This window comes from Dreissena polymorpha, chromosome 3 (assembly GCF_020536995.1).
Source record: "Dreissena polymorpha isolate Duluth1 chromosome 3, UMN_Dpol_1.0, whole genome shotgun sequence".
Classification (NCBI taxonomy): domain Eukaryota; kingdom Metazoa; phylum Mollusca; class Bivalvia; order Myida; family Dreissenidae; genus Dreissena; species Dreissena polymorpha.
Window position 1 is genome coordinate 95,916,664 of NC_068357.1, and position 24,169 is coordinate 95,940,832.

Here is a 24,169-nt window from a genome sequence, read left to right on the forward strand (position 1 = left end):
CATGCGAGCAAGTAAACTGATTTTTGGGATAGACAAATGTCAGGGTAAATATATATAAGCTACAATGTATGTATATTGCGTTCATATGCATGTATTTTTTTTATATTTAACTACATTGTGAATTATGTTTTAATATCACAAATGTATTTGCTTTAATTTCTGTAGGTCCAGCTCTTCATATGTAATGACTTTAATGCGTTTTACAAATAAGAAACTTTGATAACAGATTGTCACACAATATATGCTATTAAAATTTGTTAGTAATGCAACTATGTTTTTTTTTTGGAGTTTCAACGGTATGGTGTATTTGCTTGCATAATAATTATAGTCTTGTATTTGATGATTCTCTTGTTTACCCTCGGGACATCGGTTTAAAAACAATGTACCGAACACACTTTCTTACAATTATCATTGTTAATGTAGTAACTGCCATAGGCTTGCAGTTCATTGCCGAATTCAGTAAAGAATATAGGTAGAAAATACCAATTCCAATCATTATTTTATTTTATTTTAAAACTGTCAACTTGAGTACAAATTAGAGTCAACATTTTCTGCGAATGGATCAATAAACCGCATATTTTTAAGCATTTTGTGCTATGTAAGAATAAACTTGACAAGTAGCACCGTGTATTGTTTTTTTTAAAGTTATTATCTGACTTTATTTTATTTGTTTGTAACGCGCCTGCACCCAGGTTTTATTATGTAGTCGCAGAGCTTAAAACATTACAGTGATTTCTTAGTGAACATGCTTTTCATGTACACAGGTCGAGAAAAAAAGATGTCGACTATCATTAATTGAAAACTTGTCTTCAAGTCAATCAATATGATATTTTAGTGAGTATAGAATTACCCGCGTCAATTGTTTAGTATGATGTATCCAACAGAGCCTGGACTGTTATCGACCAACACAGACCTGGATACGGAGTTTTATACGCAGCAACACTATTACCCTTTGAAACATGTGTCTAGCCGAATGTCGATCTCAGAGCTAGATCAATAAACACGATCTGATCTTAATGTTGATGTCAGATCTCATAGCCAATAGCAGATAAAGAATATATGAGGTAGGCGTTGTTTTCAATTAAACATATTTATAGAAATATAAAATATATTGCAAACGAAATCATAAATATGTTTTAGGACAGTCGTCAGAAATACATGTAGGAATATTTGTGTGTTCCTAAATGCGTTTATTTCAATATCAGTGCAATATGTCCTCAACTGGCTGTTACGAGTTAGCCAAAGTAACTGTCCATTAATGATTGTCTTGTGTCACAACTAACATTCGTTCCACTATCATCTATGCGGAGAGATAAATACAACAAGTCGTTTAAAAGATAAAACAATCAACTATCTACTTTATTAAAACTCAAATAAAATACCAACACAGGAAAAATATACATTTACTACAACTGTTAAACATGTTTATTTTGATTAAAAGTGTACGCACCTGACTATTTAATATGCGCGGTAATCAAACGTTTATATTCGGTTAGCGTTCGGGTGTGCGTTATTTAAATATTTGTGTTGCATTTGCCAAAGCAGATGTATTTTCGGAAATAATAGGACAATATCTTTGTGATAAATAAGTCATGGTTAATAGAAAGCAAACAATGGTCTTTTAAAATATAATTAGTCGTATTAAGTTGCTAGACTACTTCCTTAAAGCATATTCACACGAATAAGTATGAAATCGTTTTTAATTAATTTTTATTAATTAGACAAAACTCTCAATGCAGTAATGAAAACGGACTTGTTAGAAACAGAGTTATAAAATAAAATGATTTGAAGTTAAAAGTAAATAGGACAATAAAAGTACAATATCTTTGTGATAATTAGTAATCGTTAAACATATCAGAAAAAACAACACCTGTGTTATAAAAAATAAATGGCAATTAGTCGTATTAAGTTATTTACATTAATTTTACATTTCATTACATTAATTTCACTTTGCAGAACCGTGTGTCCGTGTCCCTTAATAAATCTTCAGTTTTTATAATATTTACTATACGTATAATATGTTCTAGTCATATTTCGTTAATAAACATGCACAATAAAATAAAAATTAAATATTGAAGTACTTTAGTTGACACATCTTTAAAAAGCCATCAGATTCGCTTCCTGTAATAAATTGTTTGTTCTTTGCAAAATAACCTAACATGTAAATAAAGGAAGTATACGCGGTTTTCTTCTGTCTCTTTATTCCGATGGGGTTTCGATTGGAGAAGACGGCATTTCGTAGCAAGGTGTTTCTACTCTTAGAGTCGGGTACTTGAAGTGGGAGCCCATGGCATTTTCATACAGACTTGATTCGGTTCTGGAAAATAAAAGCTTCGGGTGTTGCGTAAAAACTAATTACTGCATTTCTTGTTAGCAATTGCAACAGAAACGTAAAAACATGATCCTGTTTGCTATTACGTGTTTGATTATTGATGTATTAGATCTGAGATCGTAAGCCTAAATGTGTTGCTCAATACTTTTTAATATAAACGATGTCTTTCTATATACAAAAACGCTAAACAGTAGGATTTATAAACAGCTCATGTTTGTATACGACTGTACAAAGTGCATATAATCATAATAGTGCAAGCAAACACATTAAATAAGTTGGTTCCGTGTTCTTTATTCCATTTTTGAATAAGGGACATTTTCTACTTCCTTCTTCAAGCTCGACCGGAACGGAGTATTGATATAAAATGAAGAAGTCATGAGTTTGAATAAATATTGTAGTACCATTTATATATAATTACAATGAATTTCATAGCTATGGAGCACAGTTTAGTATATGAATTATGTGGCACAATTTGGTAATTTTTAAAGTATGTAAAGTTGAAAATGGCAGTATCGTATTCAGCTTCAATCAGACATAAGATTGATAGGGACATTTATTATAATACATTATAATATAAAGAAGTGAACATACATACATATGCATCATAGTTGCTTACATTGTATACATTCACATGTCAAAAAGATTAAGCTCTCATTTCATTGGTATACTGTTAAATTCATGAACAGTTATCATTGAGTTAGAAAGAAAACGTTGCCTATGTTTGAATATGGCATTTGGAACTAGTTTATTATTCCTTATTCGTGAATTAGCTATGCATTTAATTATTTTTGATTTTGTTTGATTAACTTACAAACTGTTTACAATATTATTAAAAACTGAAAATATATGTATAAATGAACGGTTCCGTATTCCCTGTTCTAATTAACACAAAGAACAATTAACAAGGAACTACACCTTTTAAACGGATGTACCTGATTTTGTTGGATTTGTGTTTCTTGTACAGAATAATGGCCATTATTGCAAACAGAATCACCGCCAAAGGAACTGCTACAGCTACGCCAATTATCACAGGCGTCTTGTTGGACGTTGGCTGCTCACATCCTAAACATAATGTTTCACTTTAATTACAACAAACAAAGACCAATTACTAAACCGTTTAATACACACTTTTTTCGGATATACATATACATATTAAACTGTATCGGCGTTTGATTTCAACAAACATCTGTTAGAGCATATATGTTTTTTCTATTAATCAATTTATGCGTACACTTATACAAACCCAGGGGATTGAAAATCATATACATGAAAAGCCTTACTTTCATACACTTATTACCATATTACTGACATACAAATAATATGATAAATAATAGTGAACAAACATCATGACTATGAATCTGAAGAAATGTACACATCACAGCACAACGGTATCAAATTACAATTTGTGTTTGAGAATGCACTTAAAAAAAATTCTGTTTCACGCTCACCGTCAGTTTGCCATGCATACGTGTCCTTGTCTGGGCTACAATAGCTACACGCATTACCAGGATCCCTCTCTCCAGAGAGAACACATGTACCAGCAATCAGGCAATACTGGGGCTGTGGATAATTTGTTAATGCTTGTGAAACAAACATTTGCCTGACATATGCCTAAACATTCGTATTATATGGAATATTTAATCATTTATATATTGCAACACGGCTATGGTAACGGGCCCATACAGTTGACGGACCGAATCACATTTCAATAAAACAGAATGCAAAAATCGCATAATTAATTAAAGTCTTTTAAATTTCTTTTTAGTGACTGCTTGTTTCTTTTTTAAAAATATGCCGACATTGTCCTTACGGTAATCGCTTGTTTATATTTTTGTATTTAGTTTAAACACATGTTTATTTGTTAAACACATATATAAGTACATAAATAACAAAAATATACAGATACACATGGAAGCATTAGGTTTTGTTTACACTAATATCGGATGAAAATTCTTTACTTGACAACACGTTGTTTATGAAAGATTGCTGCCGTTTGTCCAATTGTAAACACGCGCACATAAGCGGCTATCTAACATTGCTGTTTTTTTAAATCGTCGTTAAAGACAGCTCTCAAAAAATCGATCGTATGCCAAGTAACCGTATATGGAAACTTATTAAGTAGCAAAACCTGTATTTATCACACATAATGTGTGGTGTGTATACCCGGCCCTTTAGAAGCAAAAGAACAAAAGAAAAGTACAATTTAGTATTGTTTTTAATAAAGTATGCACTAAATATACGTATTAATATATTGTAGTATTAAACAGAAATATTCATACTTACGTCAATAGTAATAACCTCTGTGGAGGAGTGGAACAAAAGACAAGTTGAGTCAAGAACAGCCACTGGTGTACTTATACTGAAGCTGATGTTGTTGTTGCTTATCGCTGTTTCGTACTACAATTATATGTAAAAATATAGACATATAAAATATATCAATTTACTAAATAGACGTATTAATTAATATATTTACATATTGCTTAACCTACAATTAGAAATTCGAGTAGTCGGACAAAATGTTGGTTTATCCGCTTTGTGAAAAATGCTCCCACCTACCGCTTTGACACCGACAATATAGCCTGACAAATAAATGCTGCATATTTATGTTTGATCTCTAAGTTAAAAGTAAACTGTGGCCATACAGTTCTTGGGCGCCAAAACCGGCTCTTTTGGTTTAAATTCCTGACATGTTATGAACATAGTCAAGTTGCAGAATAAACAAGCTTTCTTTTTAAAACCATATTTTGTACCGTAATTTGACTTTGTACCCATCAATATGAGCTTGACTTTGAAGGTAACACACATAAGCTGTGTTTTTTAAAAGATGAAACTGCTTGTTTGGAAACATGTATGTTGTAATATATAGACACGTGACAATATTTTGTATTATATTTTGTGTATTTAGACGATGTACATTTGTATAAGTCTTAATAAACTGTCTGTTCTGTTCTGTTCTGTTATTTCATTTTATGGTTTCTGACAATTGAAGTGATATCTTACAACAGTGTGTGTTACTCGCTCAATTTGATATATCATTTGTTATGGTAAATAATAATTGTACATATTTTTACGGAAGCAATTCCTGTAATGACTTTTCTAATGGAGAGTATCTGTTGTTTGTGTAATTTTATAAAACACGGTATTGAGTAGATGTTTCGGCTGCCATCTTGGCGGCCATTTTGGTTTTACATAAAATGGGAACACACTTTTTCATGGGAACAAAAATAATATTTTGCCCAAGCTAATGTTGAATGTCATCAGGAAGGTAAATAAACCTTCGAAGCATGTACCGTTAACATTCGTTCCTACTAGTTTTATAGTTATTTTATGTTATACCATACAGGTGATCATTAGCGTCAAGTGATTAAAAAACGCTCTGGGGATGATATAGTCTTAAATTTACCCAAACGGTAGCCACGTTGTCATCAAGCACGGCACACCAACCCAATATATGTACATTCTTACCACGTTATTGTATGATAAATTTACAGTTTGTATAGTTTTAAATTTACGTTTTTGTCAGTAACATGATTGTTGCGCTCGACACTTTGATTTTATTCAAAAAGGTAAACATTTGTTCCCAGTTATTTCGCAATTCACAGATGCATAGAGAATGTAAAGTTGGCACAAGCCCTTTTTTACAAGTAAGCCTTTTTTTCCTTTAAATGACGCTTCAGGATTAATGTGCGCTATATGCAGCTCATGTAGGTGAACATTTGTGCAAAGTTGTTTAGAAATCTTTCAAAAGGATGGAGAAATATCAGTCCACGCAAGTTATGAATAGACGACAGACAAATGGACACGAGGCACATCAAATCTTCCGGTAGTAGTTGTATAAATACAATCGACCAAATATCGATTCTGTTTTTAAGTGTAAAATGATAAATCCGAATCAATATTCAACGGCTTGAAAATCCGGATAAAGTTTGTTTACGTTCAGTTAATGTAGCAACAATTTCATATTAAATGATCATTAAACACGAAAAAAACGTCCATGAACACGACGGCTTCATTAATTCGGTTATTTGGAAATAAATGATTCAACCTGTTCCCTTGGAAAACAACTGCTATATCATAACAATACTGACTTGTGTGCTAATCGTTGTTTATGTTTAATTAATGTTAATTTGTAGTTGCAGGGGGATATTGCGGGCGCGTTGAATATAGCGTCTCATTATAAACTAGTGGAAAACCAATCAAAGCGGAATATCCAGGTACTGAACATGCAATACAGCAATAGATAGTTTACCTCCACTACCAGCAATGGATCGGCAGATCTCTTTCGCCGACTGTTGAAAGGAATAGGGCAATAAGCATCCCAGCCATTGTCGCAAATAGCCGCAACGTAGGTGGTCTCATGGGTCACTTTGTTTCCACTTTGGTAAAACTGTTAATCGAAGGAAAATAACTTGAAGATTAATATTTATATTGACGTATGAACTATTATAATGACAATACACTTATTAAATAAAACGTTCACAAAGTTACAAAATACATTGTAATTTACTTCTTTTGCCGTCACTTTGCACACACTTTCCACACTGCATCCATGCTTGGTCGTGTATCGTAACGCCTCACACGCTTTCACCTTCGGATTGCAAACGCCACCTCCTGTGGTGCTAATGATCTCGGGCGGTTCGGATACGTTCACCTTACAGTTGCTTAACGGGTCAAACCCTTCGTAGCATTCACATGTATCTACATGTACGGATTGTATTCGATTAAATTGTTATAAAAGAAAAAATAACCGACATGTTTTTACGGATAGTATGCAATGCAAACATTATAACATTATACTAAATCACATTATTTTTGTATTGATTGAAATATCTTTTTAGTTATCGTAGAACCCTTAAAAATAAAGCGGTAGTTTTTCTATATTTAAATAACCAAACTATTTAACAAATAAAAAATATTCGATGTGATTAACAAGGTGAAAAAATGTAACTAATAAAAGTTTTAAAAGCACATGTTTGAAGGGATATATAATTCAGTTAATATTGACCGTTTCCTTTGCAGACGCCATTTCTATGACAATTGTCAACGCATGTTTGTTCAAACATAAGTGAAACATCGGGATTGGCCGCCTATAATTTAAAGATATTTGTCTTTTAAACGCATTTGACGATAATAAGAACATATGTTCTCTTCCCCAATGCAAATGGAACAACACACAATATTAAACAGCACATCATTATAAGATTAATTTAATGTTGTATCATTCAGTTAAAGGCATGTGAAAATGCAATGCATTTGAACGAAAATGAGCATGATCTTTGTTGTTTAATTATGTTTTAATCCAATTTTATCATCGAAATATTTTTTTGAATCAACTTGATTAGTATCTTATTACGCTTTCATAATTTCCTAACAAACATATGAAAATTTTGTTTAAGGTATATACATATACCTGAAACTCTATATCCCTTTCTACTATCTGTTTTGCAACAGACTTTGTGCTCACACAGGCCGATTCCGTGGCAGCAGATGAATCTGCATTTTCATCCACCTGCGATTTATATGGTATTAATTATTTAAGGCATTATACGGTATTTGAATTGTTTGGTATACACTGACCAAAGCAGTATAGCAGTGTAATAAAATGTACAACGTTATGAACAATGTCAATCATTTTATATTACTTAAGGTTTGAACAGTAATATTTAGTACATATTAAGCACACGATTCTTGGTAACATTTGCTTCTCTTTATACCATTCTATCCTGTGCACAGTCGTTGGATGTGTTTCCAGCTATACTTGATGCCGAAGCAGCGTCTGCGCCATTGCAGTTAGCATTGAGATACTGCTGACACTCTGCGACTGCCTTATCGTAGTCTTCATCAGAAGCTTCAACTTGCCGCTATAATCAGGTCATATAGTAATAAGTATATAAGGCATTCTTATGTAACAATTTATGAACATATTTTTTCGAACACTTATTAAATTTTAATGTTGATGTTGGGTAAATTGTGTTACAATGTTGGTAGCCACTGACATACCCGTGTTTATTTAACGCTATGAGTTGAAAATTTTAAAATTAATTTATCTTTCTCTCACGCCTGGAAAAGGACTAACATTTTTAATTTCACATTAAATTTCGAATTATAGTTATTATTAAAGTCCGGTCACTGCTAATCATTGTAAATCATCTACCAGACGTAAAGATAAATAGGTATACATGTTAAAAATAAAGTTACACGTTACAATTACTTGTCAACAATACTCAATTTACATTGGATAAATATTGAAATCATTAAATGTTCTACTTGTTTATTATGCTTGATTACGGGTTCTCTTTAGTTGACAAAAGCCATGATGACCAACAGACCATGTATTGACGATATTGGTTATTCCCACCAGACAAAATAGCTGGTTGTGATGGTAAAAATTATATTTGTAATGAGAAAAATATTTAACAATATTTCACCGAAATCAAACCGCTGTCCTCTATATAAGTTTCAAAATTTATATAAATACATCATGGATAAAGTTTTAACGAAACTAAAGATCATCATCAGAAAAAAATATTCTAGATACAATCACTACTACTTAACTTATGACAAGCAACCATTCATCTGCACATTTCAGGACAAAAATAAAACACAGAGGTGAACATAAAAGGGATGGAAGCTGTGGTCACCGCTTTGGAACTGTCAATCCAAAGCAATGACGGTTAAAATCGGCTACAAGCCTAAACGAACCTCAAGTTCTCGCAGTACGAAACCTTTCTTATTTTAATTTCAATATTGTTAAATTTATCATGTAGACAAAACATTGCAAAGGATTTACAAAACAAACACATGTATGTCTTTATATTTGAACATACCTTTACGCGACTGATGCTACGCTTGTAAATTCGTTGTGTCATCAAATTATGTAGTCTTTCGATTATATCATGCTGATCCAAATAGTTGACCGAACGGCGATCTCTATCGGTTTTTAGTGACCCAAATCTTTTCCCAGTTTTTTCCTCAATCTTTGCGCACGAATCAGCCTCTCTGCGATGACAAGTCGGTTCTCTTTCTCCGTCCAATTTCTTCGGACAAACGCAGTATTGCTCTTCCTCGTTCCATTTTGAAAGCTTTGCTATCCGGTCAGGATTCAATAATGACTCGTCGTCTGAAACTCTAAAGAAAGAAGAATTATACATCGAATGTCAGTACTCCATAAAACAGCCATTCCTATTTGTGAACTGGGACGGAGCGCAAACTGTGGCTACTATATTTCCTTTTCGTTTGTATGTATACTGTGACAAACATAAAATTGAAATGTGCAAAGTAATAATTCAATGTAATATAATGAAAAACAAGGCTGATGTCGTACTTCCAAGATTTAGAAAAATCTACAGGGTCTCCTCCCCACCACCACCATCTCCAGTAGGAGCTGTGTGATAGTGTCTTAGCGCCGTTACGATGTACGAAGTCGTCACTCCAGTTGCCATTAAAGTGTCCACAAAGGCCTTCGACGTTGTTCATGTCAGCAGGAGAAGGATAAATATATACGTTCATTGGTGACCACCATGTGGACACAAAATAGTACACTTCTATTGAGGTTCCGTATGGAAGGTAGAACTAAAATGTGCAACGAATGGCATATATTCTATATCTCGTTTATGTTTTATATGCATGAACATGCATTATCTGCTTATTTTATCGAAATGTTACTGGGTATATTATGAGAACATAAATATACTCATTAATGTTTGACATATTCAAAATGCTATTGCTTTACGCATGCGCAACACAAACATACTTCTTGGCTGTAACTCGAACGCTGCACCCCATCTAAAACCCCGTCAGTTGTGTTTACAGCAGCTACAAGGTGGTCGTCATGGCAATGGTTCACCACAAACAGGTCTTTGCCAGCTCTCACAGACACACCACACGTACACGATGCCCAGCCCCCATTACATAGCTCTGTCTCAATCTGAACCTGAAAAATACAATCATTGTACAGTATACATGGCCTCTAGTGTAGGAAATTTTCATTAAAAAGACTTGTGAACATATTACGAAAGCATTACCTCCACCGGGTATTGTTTATGTTTGTACATGATAAACTCTCCCTCTTGCTGCATGCTGTAGTATCTGAAATTATAACATACACGCTGTATGTTAGTAATACTTGCGATAAACTTTTGGATTTCTGTACGGATGAACGAAAATTATAGTTTACACATTTACGCCTTTATTATTATGAATGCATACTAATATTGTTTGTGTTCAACGTAAGTATTAAAGAAAAAGTAGTTAATGAATTGAACGTGAACAAAATATATTATGGAGTGTGTGTTTCTCAATTGTGTTAAAATTTGAGTATTACTGTCCATCAAATGTTTTGAGTCTCGGGTCGTTTGTGGCGTAACACAAGGTGTTTTTCCAGAAGTGGTCTTGGTCACGCACCATTACCTACAAAAGTATTTTTAAAGTTGTATTCTGCTATATGTGTATTAAACGCAAAAACAGCAGACACATTAATGTTGAGCATGTCATCTCTACAAAAACACATATAGATACTTATTTTATAAATACTATGAATATAAGACAAATAAACGCGTCGATTTCAAAGATAATACAACCCATTCACATCAAAACATATTGATTCTTTGTTGGACATTTCATTCTTGCCTGAATATTGGTTCTAAGTTTGCACTTCTTCCAGAAAGAATCTACTTCCCCAAAGGCTTCAATTTTCATGGTTAAAGTGAAACTATCTCGTAACTTGTATTTCTTGTTGTTCTTTGTCGTAAGGCGCATGCTACCATGGTAACTATTCTGCAATGCTCGCCTGGATCGACCTTTCTTTTCACCTTGAAATCTGTTCCCACATGTTTGCTTACTCTACATTTAAAAAGATTGATAATATTTGACAGTTCAATCTCTAATAATAAAATCATTCAAGTTGTATGTGGTTTTACTACAAGATTCTTTCATGTTACTTTATCTCATCAAACATTTCGTTAAGACTGCGAACTTATTACTGAAATATTGAATGTGCAGGCTTTATGATATGTAGAGCGCGGTAGTCTTTGGACTTAAAGTAGATAAAAGGGGGTTATTATATAGAGGGAACAAGACAAAAGGCGATACATCTGCCAAAACTTGCCGCTGCCGAAATTCATGTCTTATCTACACATTAAAGTAGTTCTTCTGTGAAAGTTTAAGCAAAATCCGAAAGTTTAAGCGCTAAAACATGTGTTAGAAAAAACGTCCTGACCATAGTGGACACAACAGACCATGGTCTATAGTTCTGCCAAAAAGCGTTTCAACAAAAATTCAGTTCTTAACGATTATCTTCACATAAAGAGACTTTCAATTGAAAAGTATGGGCGAGATTCACACAGAATTTGAAGGGATATTGAAAAGGTACGGACAAATCAAAGGAAGAACGGACGACAAGTGAAATGCTTCATGCATCCGAATCTTTAGGGGCATTATTATACTGAAACATAATCTATTTAATGTATGTACCTTGACTGCAACTGTGGCATCCTCGCAGTTATAACTATCAGTTTCATCAAAGAGCCTAAACTCCAAGTAGCAGTCTTCATTATCATCACAAAGCAGTGGAAGATTGACGGTGAAATAGAATATAGTTTCACCACCTCGTGGGATGTAAACGTTGGGATCACCTAACTGATAAATCCATTAGAGCATTTGTTATGCATTTTAACATAAAACAACGACAGACTTGCTATTTCGAGCAATACATGCAAAAATTTATGTCTAAAATGAGAGGACATATAGCAATTGTATAACGCATTGGTTGCTTAAGTTAAGAAGAAATATATAATGATGTTTACAATTACAGTAAAATAGTGATTAACATACGTCGACGATTTTAAAATCGGTACTGTTTATTGTTGGAAGAGCTTCTTGACCATCGATGTAAAATGTTGATATGGAACATTTCCACTGCAAAATAGAGTAAATATAATCTTAGAAATGTACCTCAAAAATAATTTTCATTCTATACTAGTTTGTCTTTTATGTTTATATGTACCATGATCATAGTTTGTTTTTTATTACCCCTAACAAACTAATGCATACGGTAAAAAGTTCAGCATACTTTCTGGTTCAGTCTCGTTTCAAAGTCAACGTAATAGTTTAATAACATTATTTTCAACAGGCCTATAGACCCGACCCAATACGACGAATGTAACCGTTTAAACATTACCGCTCTGTCAAGTGAGCATCTGTCCACTGGATTAGTATCTAAATATTCTTGAAACAAATCATCAACTGATATCGAGTTGAAACTTTTATCCGTCGTCTGTTTCAGTGAATTTGTATGAACGACTACGTCGTCAACAATCCTAAAAGGTAATGTAATCGTGTTATCGTTCTGGCAAAGGGTGTCAACATAAAATTTCATATTATTACATGCTGTTAAATATGCATTTTACTAGAGTTTCTTTATTACTAATGTTAAATACTACACATGATAACCTATCACAAGTATTTGCTTTTTAATAACCGTTAATAGGTAAATATTTACGCATTTTATGTTTAAAAAAATGTCAAGAAGCATTAATAAAGTAAGCATTATATTAATCTCATTAAACTGCTATTCACCATGAAACTGTGTATGAAACACCAGTCTCAAATTCGTATGCACACGTTGACATGCGTTTCTCTATACCGTTTAACGTCGTAACGTAACTAAACGTCAGGAAAGCTGTAAGAAAATATGTATAACAAACGTTTATTTGTTTAATAAATCCGCTGTTGAGGACAAAAAGGCGCAACACAATAATACTATGTTATACTTGTTATATTGATAGTCACTAAATACATAATTACATCCAAATTCTGCTGGAGAAATCAGTTTTTAAAAGATAATGTAACCATCAGTTTAGTTTTTATTAAATTATTTACTTACCTTCCTTAAGAACACATTCTGGAGTGGCAAATGTCTTGTAACCAATGCTGCAGCTACAGACCCTCTCTCCGGAAGTAGAAACGAGGCAGGAAGCGTGACGCATATGTGCGCAGTCCACGTCCGCGTTACACGGGCTCGCCAAACCTTCAAATCATTGACATATTTGCTTATTGAGTGTGTCAAACGAGTCGTAAAATAGGTGGAACATATAACATATCATTATATGGCATTCATTGTGAAATAATATCTGTTGAAATAAAAACAAACTTATTTGACCTTGGATTTGTAAAATAAATTGTTTGCCTTCTTTCTTAAAATGATATAGGATAATTATGTTCAAATTGTATACAAATGATTACATTGAATACCTTTTGTGTGCAAGAGGAACACTAACAAAAGCGTTTCTTACGTTTAATTGTACACGCCCCATATGTGTTGTCATATTGATTAAAGCATACACAGGTTTCCGTTTGATTGAGGTCGCATTTAGCGCTCGGGATATGACCGCATTGATCACTATTGGTGCATTCACTTCCGAGAACTGTAACAGTTTAAAGAAGATCAGATATTTGACTGCAATGACGAAGCCGCACGTGTAAAGAGTAAACATCTACGCACAACCATGCATTATAGAACGCCATATAAAAAATCAAGAATCGACTTTAAAACAACTTGGAATTTTATTCAAGAAACGTCATCACAAGAAATGCGAACTTTATCAGTAATCGGGCACACAAAAGGCACACGTTCATATCAGGAATAACACTACTAATAGACAAGCCAAAGCCGTTGTTTAAAGCAGATATTCTAATAAATATGGAATTAAAAAAATAAACTAATATTCGTTATTAATACACATAATAAAACACGACTCTAGGTTGTTTGTTATAACATATGCCTGAAAGTTCAAGAATGATGCCATAGTGCATTAAATGGTATTTAGACTTTAAGATTCTTCGTCGAACTCTCGAACACATTTAGATCACATATATATGTTCGGAACATAATTGATTTTGAAAAAAGAACCTATTTACAAAATTATGTACTAAACATTATTAATTCAATGGCTACATCAATTATTTTGTTTAACAGTTCCAAAACGTCTTACCTTTTGGCTTGCATACTCCATATTGCAGCTTTAACTCTGCAGTTTTAACACACGCACAACCTCCATCCAAGCATTCGGCGTACAATATCGGGTCGCAAATGCTCTGGTCCGTTGAACAATCTGTTGTTTAACAATACGAGGATAAGATTGCATGTTAAACCAAGTAAGGTCGTTGAAATTGTCAACTATATACCATTTTAGTAATGTTTATAGCAGAGCTTCTGCAGAAAGGTGTTTGAGCATTATGTGTCTTTGTCATATTTATATATGAATTGAACAAAAGGCTTCATCTTAAAAATATTGAATATGGATGTTTCTTTTTGCAAACATGTCCACATTTTATACAGCTGCCACAGCAAGACCTTTGCAATACCTTTTTGAATACATTGCCCATTGACGTTTTCGTGCGTTTCAACGCATTCACATTTAGATGTTTTTGCATTACAGAAGGCACTGCCGTTAATACTGGAGCAGTGATTCTCTGAAGGAATACAGCCGTCTCCTATTTCTGCAAAAAGTAATGATAATGAGCATCGTTATAAAACGAAACATTGCGATGTCAAATAGTGCCACAAGAAACACACTCGTGCACATAGATAAAGTTGGTTTTGGGTTCTAAGCGAAACATATCATTTCAATACTTTGTTACCGTTCTAGTTTGGTTGTAAGCATCTTAAAGTAATTCAATAATACTTGTAAACCGCATTGCTTCCGTTATAGTTATACTAAATCTTATAGATAATCAGGTTATGGTTTTACGTCGTATTAAAGACAAATCCTTCGTCCATTCGAACGGGTTAACAAGCGGATAGCAAACAAACGAGGCATCATTCCCGTTGGTGTCGTTCTTGTTGTAACATTTGCCATCTATGATGCAGATGTCGGATAAAATCCACTACAAATATTAAGTAAAAACAGCATAATGTCGATTTTTAACGGAGTACACATTTCAAATCCGATAATTGTAGTTATACTAATAGAATGTTTCATTTGGTTTCATAGAAAACTTCATACGCTGTACATGTAAATAATCGAAAATATCAAAAAAGAAAATCTGTTAGTTTCAGCCCGTGATAATACTTACCAAAGGAACATCTCTGATATCAACTGCATCACTGTAAGCTGCGGGATTCGTTGAAGTTGACGATCCTGTTTCATACACTGTGACTGAGCAGTAAATCTACAGCGAAACAACACTTATGATCATGGATATTCAGCTGGGATCTACTATTGCCCTTTTTATTCGGAATGCTAAACTAACCTTATACTGTAACTTCTTTGCGCAATTAATCAAAAAACAGACCTGAGATTTTTGCAATTGATCTTTTCATTTGTATTTCCCCAACAATATTAATTTGAATATGCTTTGGAAATATCGAATGAATACAACATCTAAACAAGTGATTTACAACATAGTGTAATGTGTCTAAGTTTAAAAAGTTGCCTTTAAACTCGTTTATGCACGCTTTGAGCCTTATCTAAGGTTATTTTACCTCAAAATTAAGAAGACAGTCTTGTCCGGACTGATTGAAAGTATCTTTCAACACCAGCACGTACAATCCATACGCATTTGCACTTTTTTGCTCCATTACAATCATTTTATCGCCAGCATACCTACAACATGTAGCAAGATATTACTATAAATTATAACGAATGTTTGTAACGCAAAAATACACAGCGCATGTTTCAAATAGTACAGAAATGAGTGTTCTTACCATCTCACTATGTGTTGTTTGTTTTTAATCGGCTTGAACTCGCAGGTGATTCCACTGGGTTCGAGAGATGTGAACACATACTCAACTTGGACAACAGGTTGCAACTGTGACCCAGGCCATGTCAGTCCTGTGTGCTCCTCTGAACATGGTATTGATTGTGAACATCTCACAGCACCAGTTATTTGCTTATAATCGCTATATCCATAGTAATTCTCACTAATAAGCTGCGTCAGACTTGTTAATTCGTCCTTTGAAGGGCAATCGCACTGGTAGAAACGTTCCGTGTATGCATAGGTAACATGCTGACTTGGATTGGTTAGACTGTCTTCGAAGGGAACGCTTCGAGGTAAGAATATAATTAAAACCATATGTTACATGCATGTATTAAACTAAAGTGTTTGTGTTAATGGTATTTGGCAAATATTAACAAAGAAACACATACTTTATATAACCGTTTAGAAGTCCATTAATTGTGTTGAATTGGTGCATCCTACATATTGTACTGTTATTCTAAACAACTGAGTGTGGATTTACCTCCAACTTGTTTGAAACCCAGATTCGTCTTTTACAAAGGAGCCATTGCTTAGACGGTATTGCTTCTGTTGAAACGCCGCAAGACCGTCCATAGCGATAAATTCTTCGTTTGTGTAAGTGTTGGTTAAGGTCAGCTCCAGTGAGTTTATTTTGAAGTTTACAATTACTTTGACGTGAATTCCATTCAGAAGGCGAACGCTGTGTGTAGATATGTGCGCATCTTGATTCATCCACCACTTAAGCGAAATTGATAAACCAAGAAACCATCAAAATACATGTTCATGCATGCCATGCATATGCTGATAAAACTGTACTATTATTATCGTACTAAAAAAATTGTTAAGCGGTCAGACACATTTATGAATTGTGTGCTTGATTTAAAAAAAAGACGCACGGGGTAGTGTCTGCGAATGTATATTAATGATTATTAATATTTCCACTATATATATAGGATCTGGCACGAGTTGTCATATCATAGCATATTTTATTAAACGAGTTCAGGAATTTTGTTAGTAAGCGAGCCTTTGGCGAGCTTACTAATGAATTTCCTGGACGAGTTTAATAAAATATGGTATGATATGACAACGAGTGTCAGATCTTTTTTTATCACATGCTTTTAAATGAGCAAATTGAATAAATATTAACGCAAACATCATGATTTATCCCGAATTTTGTTTACATTTCGTGACGTCATTTGACGTTGCAACGTCATGTCAGCAAAAATAACAAAATGCGAATTGGTCAATAAACGAAAACTAAGCCAATGAAAACGCTTAAAAATGTTGTATTACACATGTGTAATAAAAAAATGTAATGGTTATATTACATGGGAAACAGGGTATGGCATGTGATAAAAAGAGAGAACTTTACACTGTTCCATTGTTTAGAAATTATATGTTTCATTCAGTTTTATTTTAATTACAGTAATAAAGACCATATAGACATACATAGAACTGGATTTTATTGAGAAAAATCTTGTCCTGTTCAGAATCTTAGTTTCATTAATAATCTTAAATAAATATTTTGGCGAGCCTGCACAAACCGACACACTTTATACAAAGCAAAAAACTACTGCTGCAACTCAGGAATACATGTGTAGGTTTATTGTATCCCATATTCATGTTGAATCCGATTTACGAGCAATTATTATCATTTTGTAATATATGTAGTGCACGCATGACAATTATAACGCATATTGTCTTTTTGAATGAACATTTTATTAATGCCATACCCATTCGGCATCCTTCGCAAAGCTATGTAGACCGTCTTCGTTTGGGTGTACCATTAGAAACCCTTCGATTTTGATCGAGTCGCAGATATCAATCGTGTAGATCTCATTCCCGTTACGACAGGTGACTGCACACAGACATGACGATGTCGGCTTCTTTTTACACTGTCGCATCTTGATCTGGACCTTTAATAACATTACTACCACCATGATATGTATTCAGAAAAGATGTATGAGCTTGTTACATGTAATTGATAACGAAACAGGTTGTCTTATAATAACGAAAGTCACGTTTTTTATCATTTTATCTAAATATTTTGGGTCACACTCGTTAATTATCCACGTACAAAAGCATTAAAGACACCTATTTTACAATATTTTAGATTCCTTGAATACCGGTATTGGTTTAGGCATGTATGTTTTGATTTATTACACACAACAGTGTCTTTTTTGCATTTTACCTCCACCGGAAGAGTATTGCCCCTTAACATCAAGAATTCTCCAGTGTCACTAAGGGACATCGAAATTGAGTGATTGAGGCTAAAAACAAGACGTCAATACACTAGTATGATAATAATAATAAAAATAAGATTAAAAAATAATAAAAACAAAGATTCTTATGTTTCACAATCAATTGTGTTTATTTGTTTATAGTTTATTCAATTTCATTAGAATAAATGGTAGAGGTGCAAAACTATAGGTTACGTATGCCTTGTAGCGATGTATTTTAGCGGGACAATAAATCGTTCAGCAATATACCTGTATGAAATGGCAACTGTTTTAGTCATGATCGTCAATTGGTAGCCGGTATTCCAGCCCACATGCACGGTTATATTCTGCTCACTGGGGTCAACTATCTTGATCTGCAAATTACAAACACAACTTAGTGGTTATTTTTGATTTGCCTAGATAACAATACTTAATATTAATCAACTTGTTTATTTAGGTGTATTGTAACGTGTTGTTATGGACAATATACGTCCATTTACGGAATGTTTCATTTACGTCTTAAAATTACATTTAATACGTGAACATACCCACATATAGCAAAATAATAATACAAATAAGAAAGGTTTGTTTCTATTTAGAAGCATCCGGTACACATTCTGTGTATTTTATGAATGGTACATATTTTTACTACACGTCTTATTCATCTCAGACACGTACGTTATACGATTACTGTAGTGATAATAAGTCTTGGTTTATGGGTATGCCCGATAATGCCTCATAATGGTCTTTGTAACAATACAGACTCCTACCTCAATATCTGGAAACATATATCCATTCCAAAGATCATGACCAGTCACAGACGGGCTGAATTTAACTTTGTACACGTCATCAGAAGAGTGGGACTCAAACTGGGTCACTAAGATTTTTAATGCGCTCCGATAATTTGCAGACATCAATGTTCCGTTCTTATTTTCCGTCGTCCAATTGCTATACAAACTCCAATAGGCATTATTCCATGAACCATATTTCATCAATCCCTCCGCAGTTAGTCCTTTGGCAGTGAAACCACATACAGGGTGATCGTCAGCACTCAGGGGACTGGCGCAGTTTCCTACCTTAATGAGCTCCCACTCAATGTCACATGTGAGTAGAGTGTCACCTACTGCCGTCTTACAGCCAATGGGTGTGTTGGCCATAGTATCGATAAAGCCTCCATCAAAAGAACTGTTCAGGAACCACTTAAAAACAAATCCGATATGTCCCTAACCTTTTACATATATATGTAGATATGCACGACTTATTGCAATACAGTTGTTTTATTATTATTTGTTCAACAGTACACATTTTAAGACACAATACGTGATCTCTTAGAAGCCCTCTTTAACAAACATCAATATTGAAAAACATGCATTTTAAAAACAAAGTCAATGCATAAATTTACTTACAGATTCAAAGCCCATAACGCGTGTGTTACTAAATATTGGCGTTGACCTGTGCCCAAACATTGATTCCGACCATTCAAAACTGCATTGAACCTGATAATACAAAAATGACGAGATAGCACCTCACTCTATGCCTACTAGTTGTACAGTTTTAGAATATTAATGCAACATTTATTATATGGAAGGATATATCATGATACTAAACATAACTACAAACCACGATTATTACATCCGTATCAAAGTATGAGAACTGGTAAAATTGTTTGTATTGTTGAGAGCATAAGTTAACACCTAGTTATTTGAGCTCGCTTGAATTGAAAGCCATCGTCTTGTCAGTTTCCTAATAATAAACAGTACTTTGCATCTTCAGATTAGATTTTGAGAACACACGCGAAGGAGTCATCGATTCTTGAATATTATAATCGCTGCGAGCACTATCATTTATAGAAAAGTAAGGTTACCGAAAATCCGGATAGGTGTTGTCCACATTCGTCCTTTATCTCTCGTTCTGATATGTCACTTATGTTCAGATTTGGTCGTTTGTACGGACCAGCTGACTTACAATGGGTGCCGTCGATATACCTGTAATGCATACACATACATATTTTATGTTCAGTTCTAATGTAAGTACGATTGCAATTTAACTTGTTATAATTGAACGACATGAAGTATATAATAGTTTCGTGTGTTTACATACCAATTAACTGTGTAGAAAAATCCGTCATCGATGTAGTAGCGGAAAAAATCAACGTTATAACAATTTTTACAGAAATACTGATAAGAGTTAATACGACTATCAAATATGTGACATTGGAAGTATGTGTACGGAATTTGCATCTCCATTCCAGTTGTTGCATCATACACAACATAAAAATCTAAATTCGTTGCAACCTGTGCCCATTTTCTCGAAGAATTACCACCAATGTTTGAAGATATTCCAGTGTCTGAAATATACAATTTACAAATAATTACAACACACTGAAACCTGCTGACGTCGGTATTATGTAATGAAAGGCTTATTACAAACTCGCAAGACAATAATATACTGGGAAGTCGAAAAGAACGGTTGCATAGTGAATCTGCCGTTATTACCAAGCGATATTCTTTATTAATAAATAATTTAAATACACAACAAAACGTACATACCAACACAATATCCAGAAAAGGAAATGGGCGCTTTCTTTATAAAGATAAAATAGCTTCCAGAACAATTTCGGATACTGACGTTGAATTCCTTTGATATTCCATATACACTAAGTCCTCCAATTTGAACAGTTTTTTCAATGAGTTCCCCAAACTGAAGACCAACTGCATCCGCACTATTAATCCCATCTGAAACACAAATATTGGCCTTTATTTCAATAAGGAATGGATTTAAATTAAACAACCGCTTCGTTCGATATGTGTATGCACGACAAATATATAAGCGAGATCGCGAAACGAATTGTGGTGTTTTCACAACGGAAGTACCTTTTAAATAGATAGGATATTTTGTTCCACACGTCCCAGGGCTCGTATTAGTAACAGAACTGGCTGCAGACAGCATGTGCTTGCCAAAGTCATACCATTTCTCTTCGATGAGGTCATCACGAACGGGAAGTTCTGTCGGGGAAAGTCGGTACAAAGGAGATCGACGATACTTATCCGGGAATCGGCGTATACTTTGATGACAAATATCTTCCCTCTCGGCTGAAAATAGGCAGATTTGCTGCTTAAAATATGTTTTTAATTTAGCTTGAAATAGTGCAAAATATTTGTTAGTTAATCATTAAATTTATATAAAATTACTATTTTTTATTCGTTTTCTTTTCAAGTATGTTTCAACCTAAATCTTAATCAAATTCTTAACGTCATTAATGTGAATAAATTAAACTCGTACCATAAGAAACGCATTTCCGATTCACGTCCACATACCCTTCAATACAAGAACAATAAGATTCCATACATCTGGTCCAAGCAAGCTTTGAAGAACACATCACGTCGTCGGTACAATTCATGCCAATCACTAAAATGCCAGAGCAATATAATTTGTTGAGCATTCGGTATACACAAATTTATTTGTACTATAGTTTAAATCTTATGACTGGCTAAATTCTGCACAGCTTATAAAGGCTTTTTATTTTGTATCGCTTTGTAATAACCTGCAAGTGAAAGTGTTAAATAACAAACTTATCATTTAAGAAATATCCTGCATAACATTATAACTCACAACATAGTTTCTTTTATTTTTGGATGATGAAGCCAATTTAACCTTTCATTTTTCATTACACTGTTTTCGAGTTGAAATCGATTCAGTTAAAGACAAATCCGTAATACAAAAAACTGCCGATCAGATTCATTTATTCCTCTAATCTCTTTATTTATTTTGATTTGGGATTAAACGAATGTTTTTTAAACTGATATGAATATAATACACTGTATCTAAATTCTGTTAAGTACTTCTATACGTTACCTTACCATAGTATTTTAAAAGAAATAATACATAGTTTGTAAAAACAGGTAAAGAAAAACTGTTATTTCCATTATACTTATGTATTAACTGCGTTCGTAATTTCTGTAAAAGATCACTGTATGTAGTGGCTTCCAACGTTGTCTTTCAGTTATTTCTAAATTATTGTTGCCTGAATTAACATTGATTTTAGCCATACCACAATAAACCATGCAAAACATAATCTGTTAACAAAGATCAATAAAATATATTTTAATTGTGTGTAGAATTGCCAAACAAAGATTAAAAAAATATTATTTTACTTAAATAATATAAAGAATTGATTGTTTTTTTTTCCATTTCTCTGAATTACTCATGGATCCGTAGCATTGCCACTGGATATCGAAAATAGATAAATAAATTTAATACAATGATTGATTTTCAGATATAATATAACTCTTGAAGTCACTATCCAAAAAACTTAATACACAAGATATAAAATGATTTTTGATAAGATAACTTGAAATCATTTGTTGAACTACGAACGAACAAGTTTTTGCTGCAAAATCCATTTTCTTCAATCAATATATGAACATTATTTGGAAACAGCTCAGTTTTCTTTTTAAATAATGGATTGAAAAAAAGCGTTTATTTTGACATTGACTTGATGCGAAATGCTGAATTTTAAACCTTTTACAGCTGTGACAAATTTGAAGTTTTCAATCAACTTCTCATTTGTAATGAAATTATACACACAGTTAAAAGATACACAAAGATCAAAAGTTTCTGTTACACTTGTAATATGAAACTGTTTATTCCCACTAGCTTACGGGCCATCGTGGTAGACATAAAGGGTACAAAACCCATGTATTACATAAACATGAGTCGTCGCCAGAGTGAAAAGATAAATGGTCGAGTGTTATAATTATATTGCAACACAATAAATTGCGACATATTCTGATTTGCTTCTTTATATTATACGGTTTCAATATAGAATTTTACACAGTAGCATATCCAATAATGTAAACTCTTTCTAATTAAAATTAAACCGCTTCAGCCAACTGCACTTTCGTCAAACTTATGATGAAATTATTAAACGGTTATTTTGCTTATGCAATTGTGTTAATCAATTTATAGCAGAATTGTTCTCTCGTAGAAATTATATTTCGGACATTTTTAATAAACCTTTCTTTATATTTGGACATGCAAACAGAAATGAACCATTAAACCTAATATTTATTTTTCTGAAAAGGTATATTTGTAATGATATAATGAACAAAACTAGGCTCACTCTTAAATCAGCAAGTCGTATCTGTAGATTGCCGTGTACTATATAAATAAAATTGTATGCCCACATTAAAGGTTTTGTGAATCGAACTTGAATTCGTTGCCTAATTTTGCGTAAGGGGTCGGCCAAGGGGGCGCTGGGATATGAGTAACGTGACCGATATCGTCAAATCGTTAACATTGTCATGTAGATTGCTGCAGTATAATTCTATTGATATTGCCTCTCGTGTTCTCTTACCCCTTTTCATGTATGATGCTTATGTATGCCTTTATTGTGGGCCTTCATGTATGCTTTTAGCGATTATATGCATAATTGTACTGTATAAGCGAATTCTTGCTTACCCAGCAGGGAACTAGTCATTACATTATTAGATTAATTAAGTTGTTTAGGTTCAAGTTAACGACATTTTGCAATAAATGTCCAATTAACTTACTAAATAAAAATAACTATTTTATACATTTGCGTAAAAGTAAAGCATTGGGACTGGTTTACCTCTTTTCCAGTCGTTGTGATAAGAGACAAAAGAAGTCATGTATTGTTAAATATTACTTCAACATGTTTTTTTTTACATTTTAATGTTAAAGCTTATTATGTTAAAATGTATACAATGTGTTGTTATATGGACATATTGCTTGTAAACTCTGGACGGTGTGGCGAGTGATGCCCTTGACACTAACACACCTATTCATGATGTTTAGAAAATATATTGAACAGACACAGATAGACACAAAGGCTACTATACGTTCTACACGTGCATGTAAA

General features: G+C 33.5%; 1 protein-coding gene across 1 annotated transcript in view; it reads right to left on the minus strand.

The window, feature by feature from the left end:
• Nucleotides 1-1,329: 1,329 nt before the first annotated feature.
• LOC127872419 (uncharacterized) overlaps nucleotides 1,330-24,169 on the minus strand; it is a 103,660-nt gene continuing 80,820 nt past the window's right edge. The window contains exons 12-43 of the mRNA XM_052415750.1: nucleotides 19,059-19,487; nucleotides 18,559-18,662; nucleotides 18,261-18,339; nucleotides 17,803-17,985; nucleotides 16,572-16,807; nucleotides 16,038-16,376; nucleotides 15,816-15,936; nucleotides 15,407-15,502; nucleotides 15,082-15,217; nucleotides 14,696-14,830; nucleotides 14,323-14,442; nucleotides 13,624-13,755; nucleotides 13,215-13,358; nucleotides 12,908-13,010; nucleotides 12,510-12,648; nucleotides 12,164-12,247; nucleotides 11,804-11,968; nucleotides 10,961-11,173; nucleotides 10,656-10,741; nucleotides 10,357-10,420; nucleotides 10,086-10,265; nucleotides 9,657-9,904; nucleotides 9,160-9,460; nucleotides 8,047-8,193; nucleotides 7,743-7,841; nucleotides 7,338-7,419; nucleotides 6,840-7,030; nucleotides 6,582-6,719; nucleotides 4,616-4,729; nucleotides 3,781-3,892; nucleotides 3,265-3,394; nucleotides 1,330-2,317 (exon numbers count right to left, since the gene is read on the minus strand). Of these exons, the coding sequence (XP_052271710.1) occupies nucleotides 2,200-2,317; nucleotides 3,265-3,394; nucleotides 3,781-3,892; nucleotides 4,616-4,729; nucleotides 6,582-6,719; nucleotides 6,840-7,030; nucleotides 7,338-7,419; nucleotides 7,743-7,841; nucleotides 8,047-8,193; nucleotides 9,160-9,460; nucleotides 9,657-9,904; nucleotides 10,086-10,265; nucleotides 10,357-10,420; nucleotides 10,656-10,741; nucleotides 10,961-11,173; nucleotides 11,804-11,968; nucleotides 12,164-12,247; nucleotides 12,510-12,648; nucleotides 12,908-13,010; nucleotides 13,215-13,358; nucleotides 13,624-13,755; nucleotides 14,323-14,442; nucleotides 14,696-14,830; nucleotides 15,082-15,217; nucleotides 15,407-15,502; nucleotides 15,816-15,936; nucleotides 16,038-16,376; nucleotides 16,572-16,807; nucleotides 17,803-17,985; nucleotides 18,261-18,339; nucleotides 18,559-18,662; nucleotides 19,059-19,487 (4,968 nt within the window). The 3' untranslated portion in view covers nucleotides 1,330-2,199. The remainder of the gene's footprint in view (nucleotides 2,318-3,264; nucleotides 3,395-3,780; nucleotides 3,893-4,615; nucleotides 4,730-6,581; nucleotides 6,720-6,839; nucleotides 7,031-7,337; nucleotides 7,420-7,742; nucleotides 7,842-8,046; nucleotides 8,194-9,159; nucleotides 9,461-9,656; nucleotides 9,905-10,085; nucleotides 10,266-10,356; nucleotides 10,421-10,655; nucleotides 10,742-10,960; nucleotides 11,174-11,803; nucleotides 11,969-12,163; nucleotides 12,248-12,509; nucleotides 12,649-12,907; nucleotides 13,011-13,214; nucleotides 13,359-13,623; nucleotides 13,756-14,322; nucleotides 14,443-14,695; nucleotides 14,831-15,081; nucleotides 15,218-15,406; nucleotides 15,503-15,815; nucleotides 15,937-16,037; nucleotides 16,377-16,571; nucleotides 16,808-17,802; nucleotides 17,986-18,260; nucleotides 18,340-18,558; nucleotides 18,663-19,058; nucleotides 19,488-24,169) is intronic.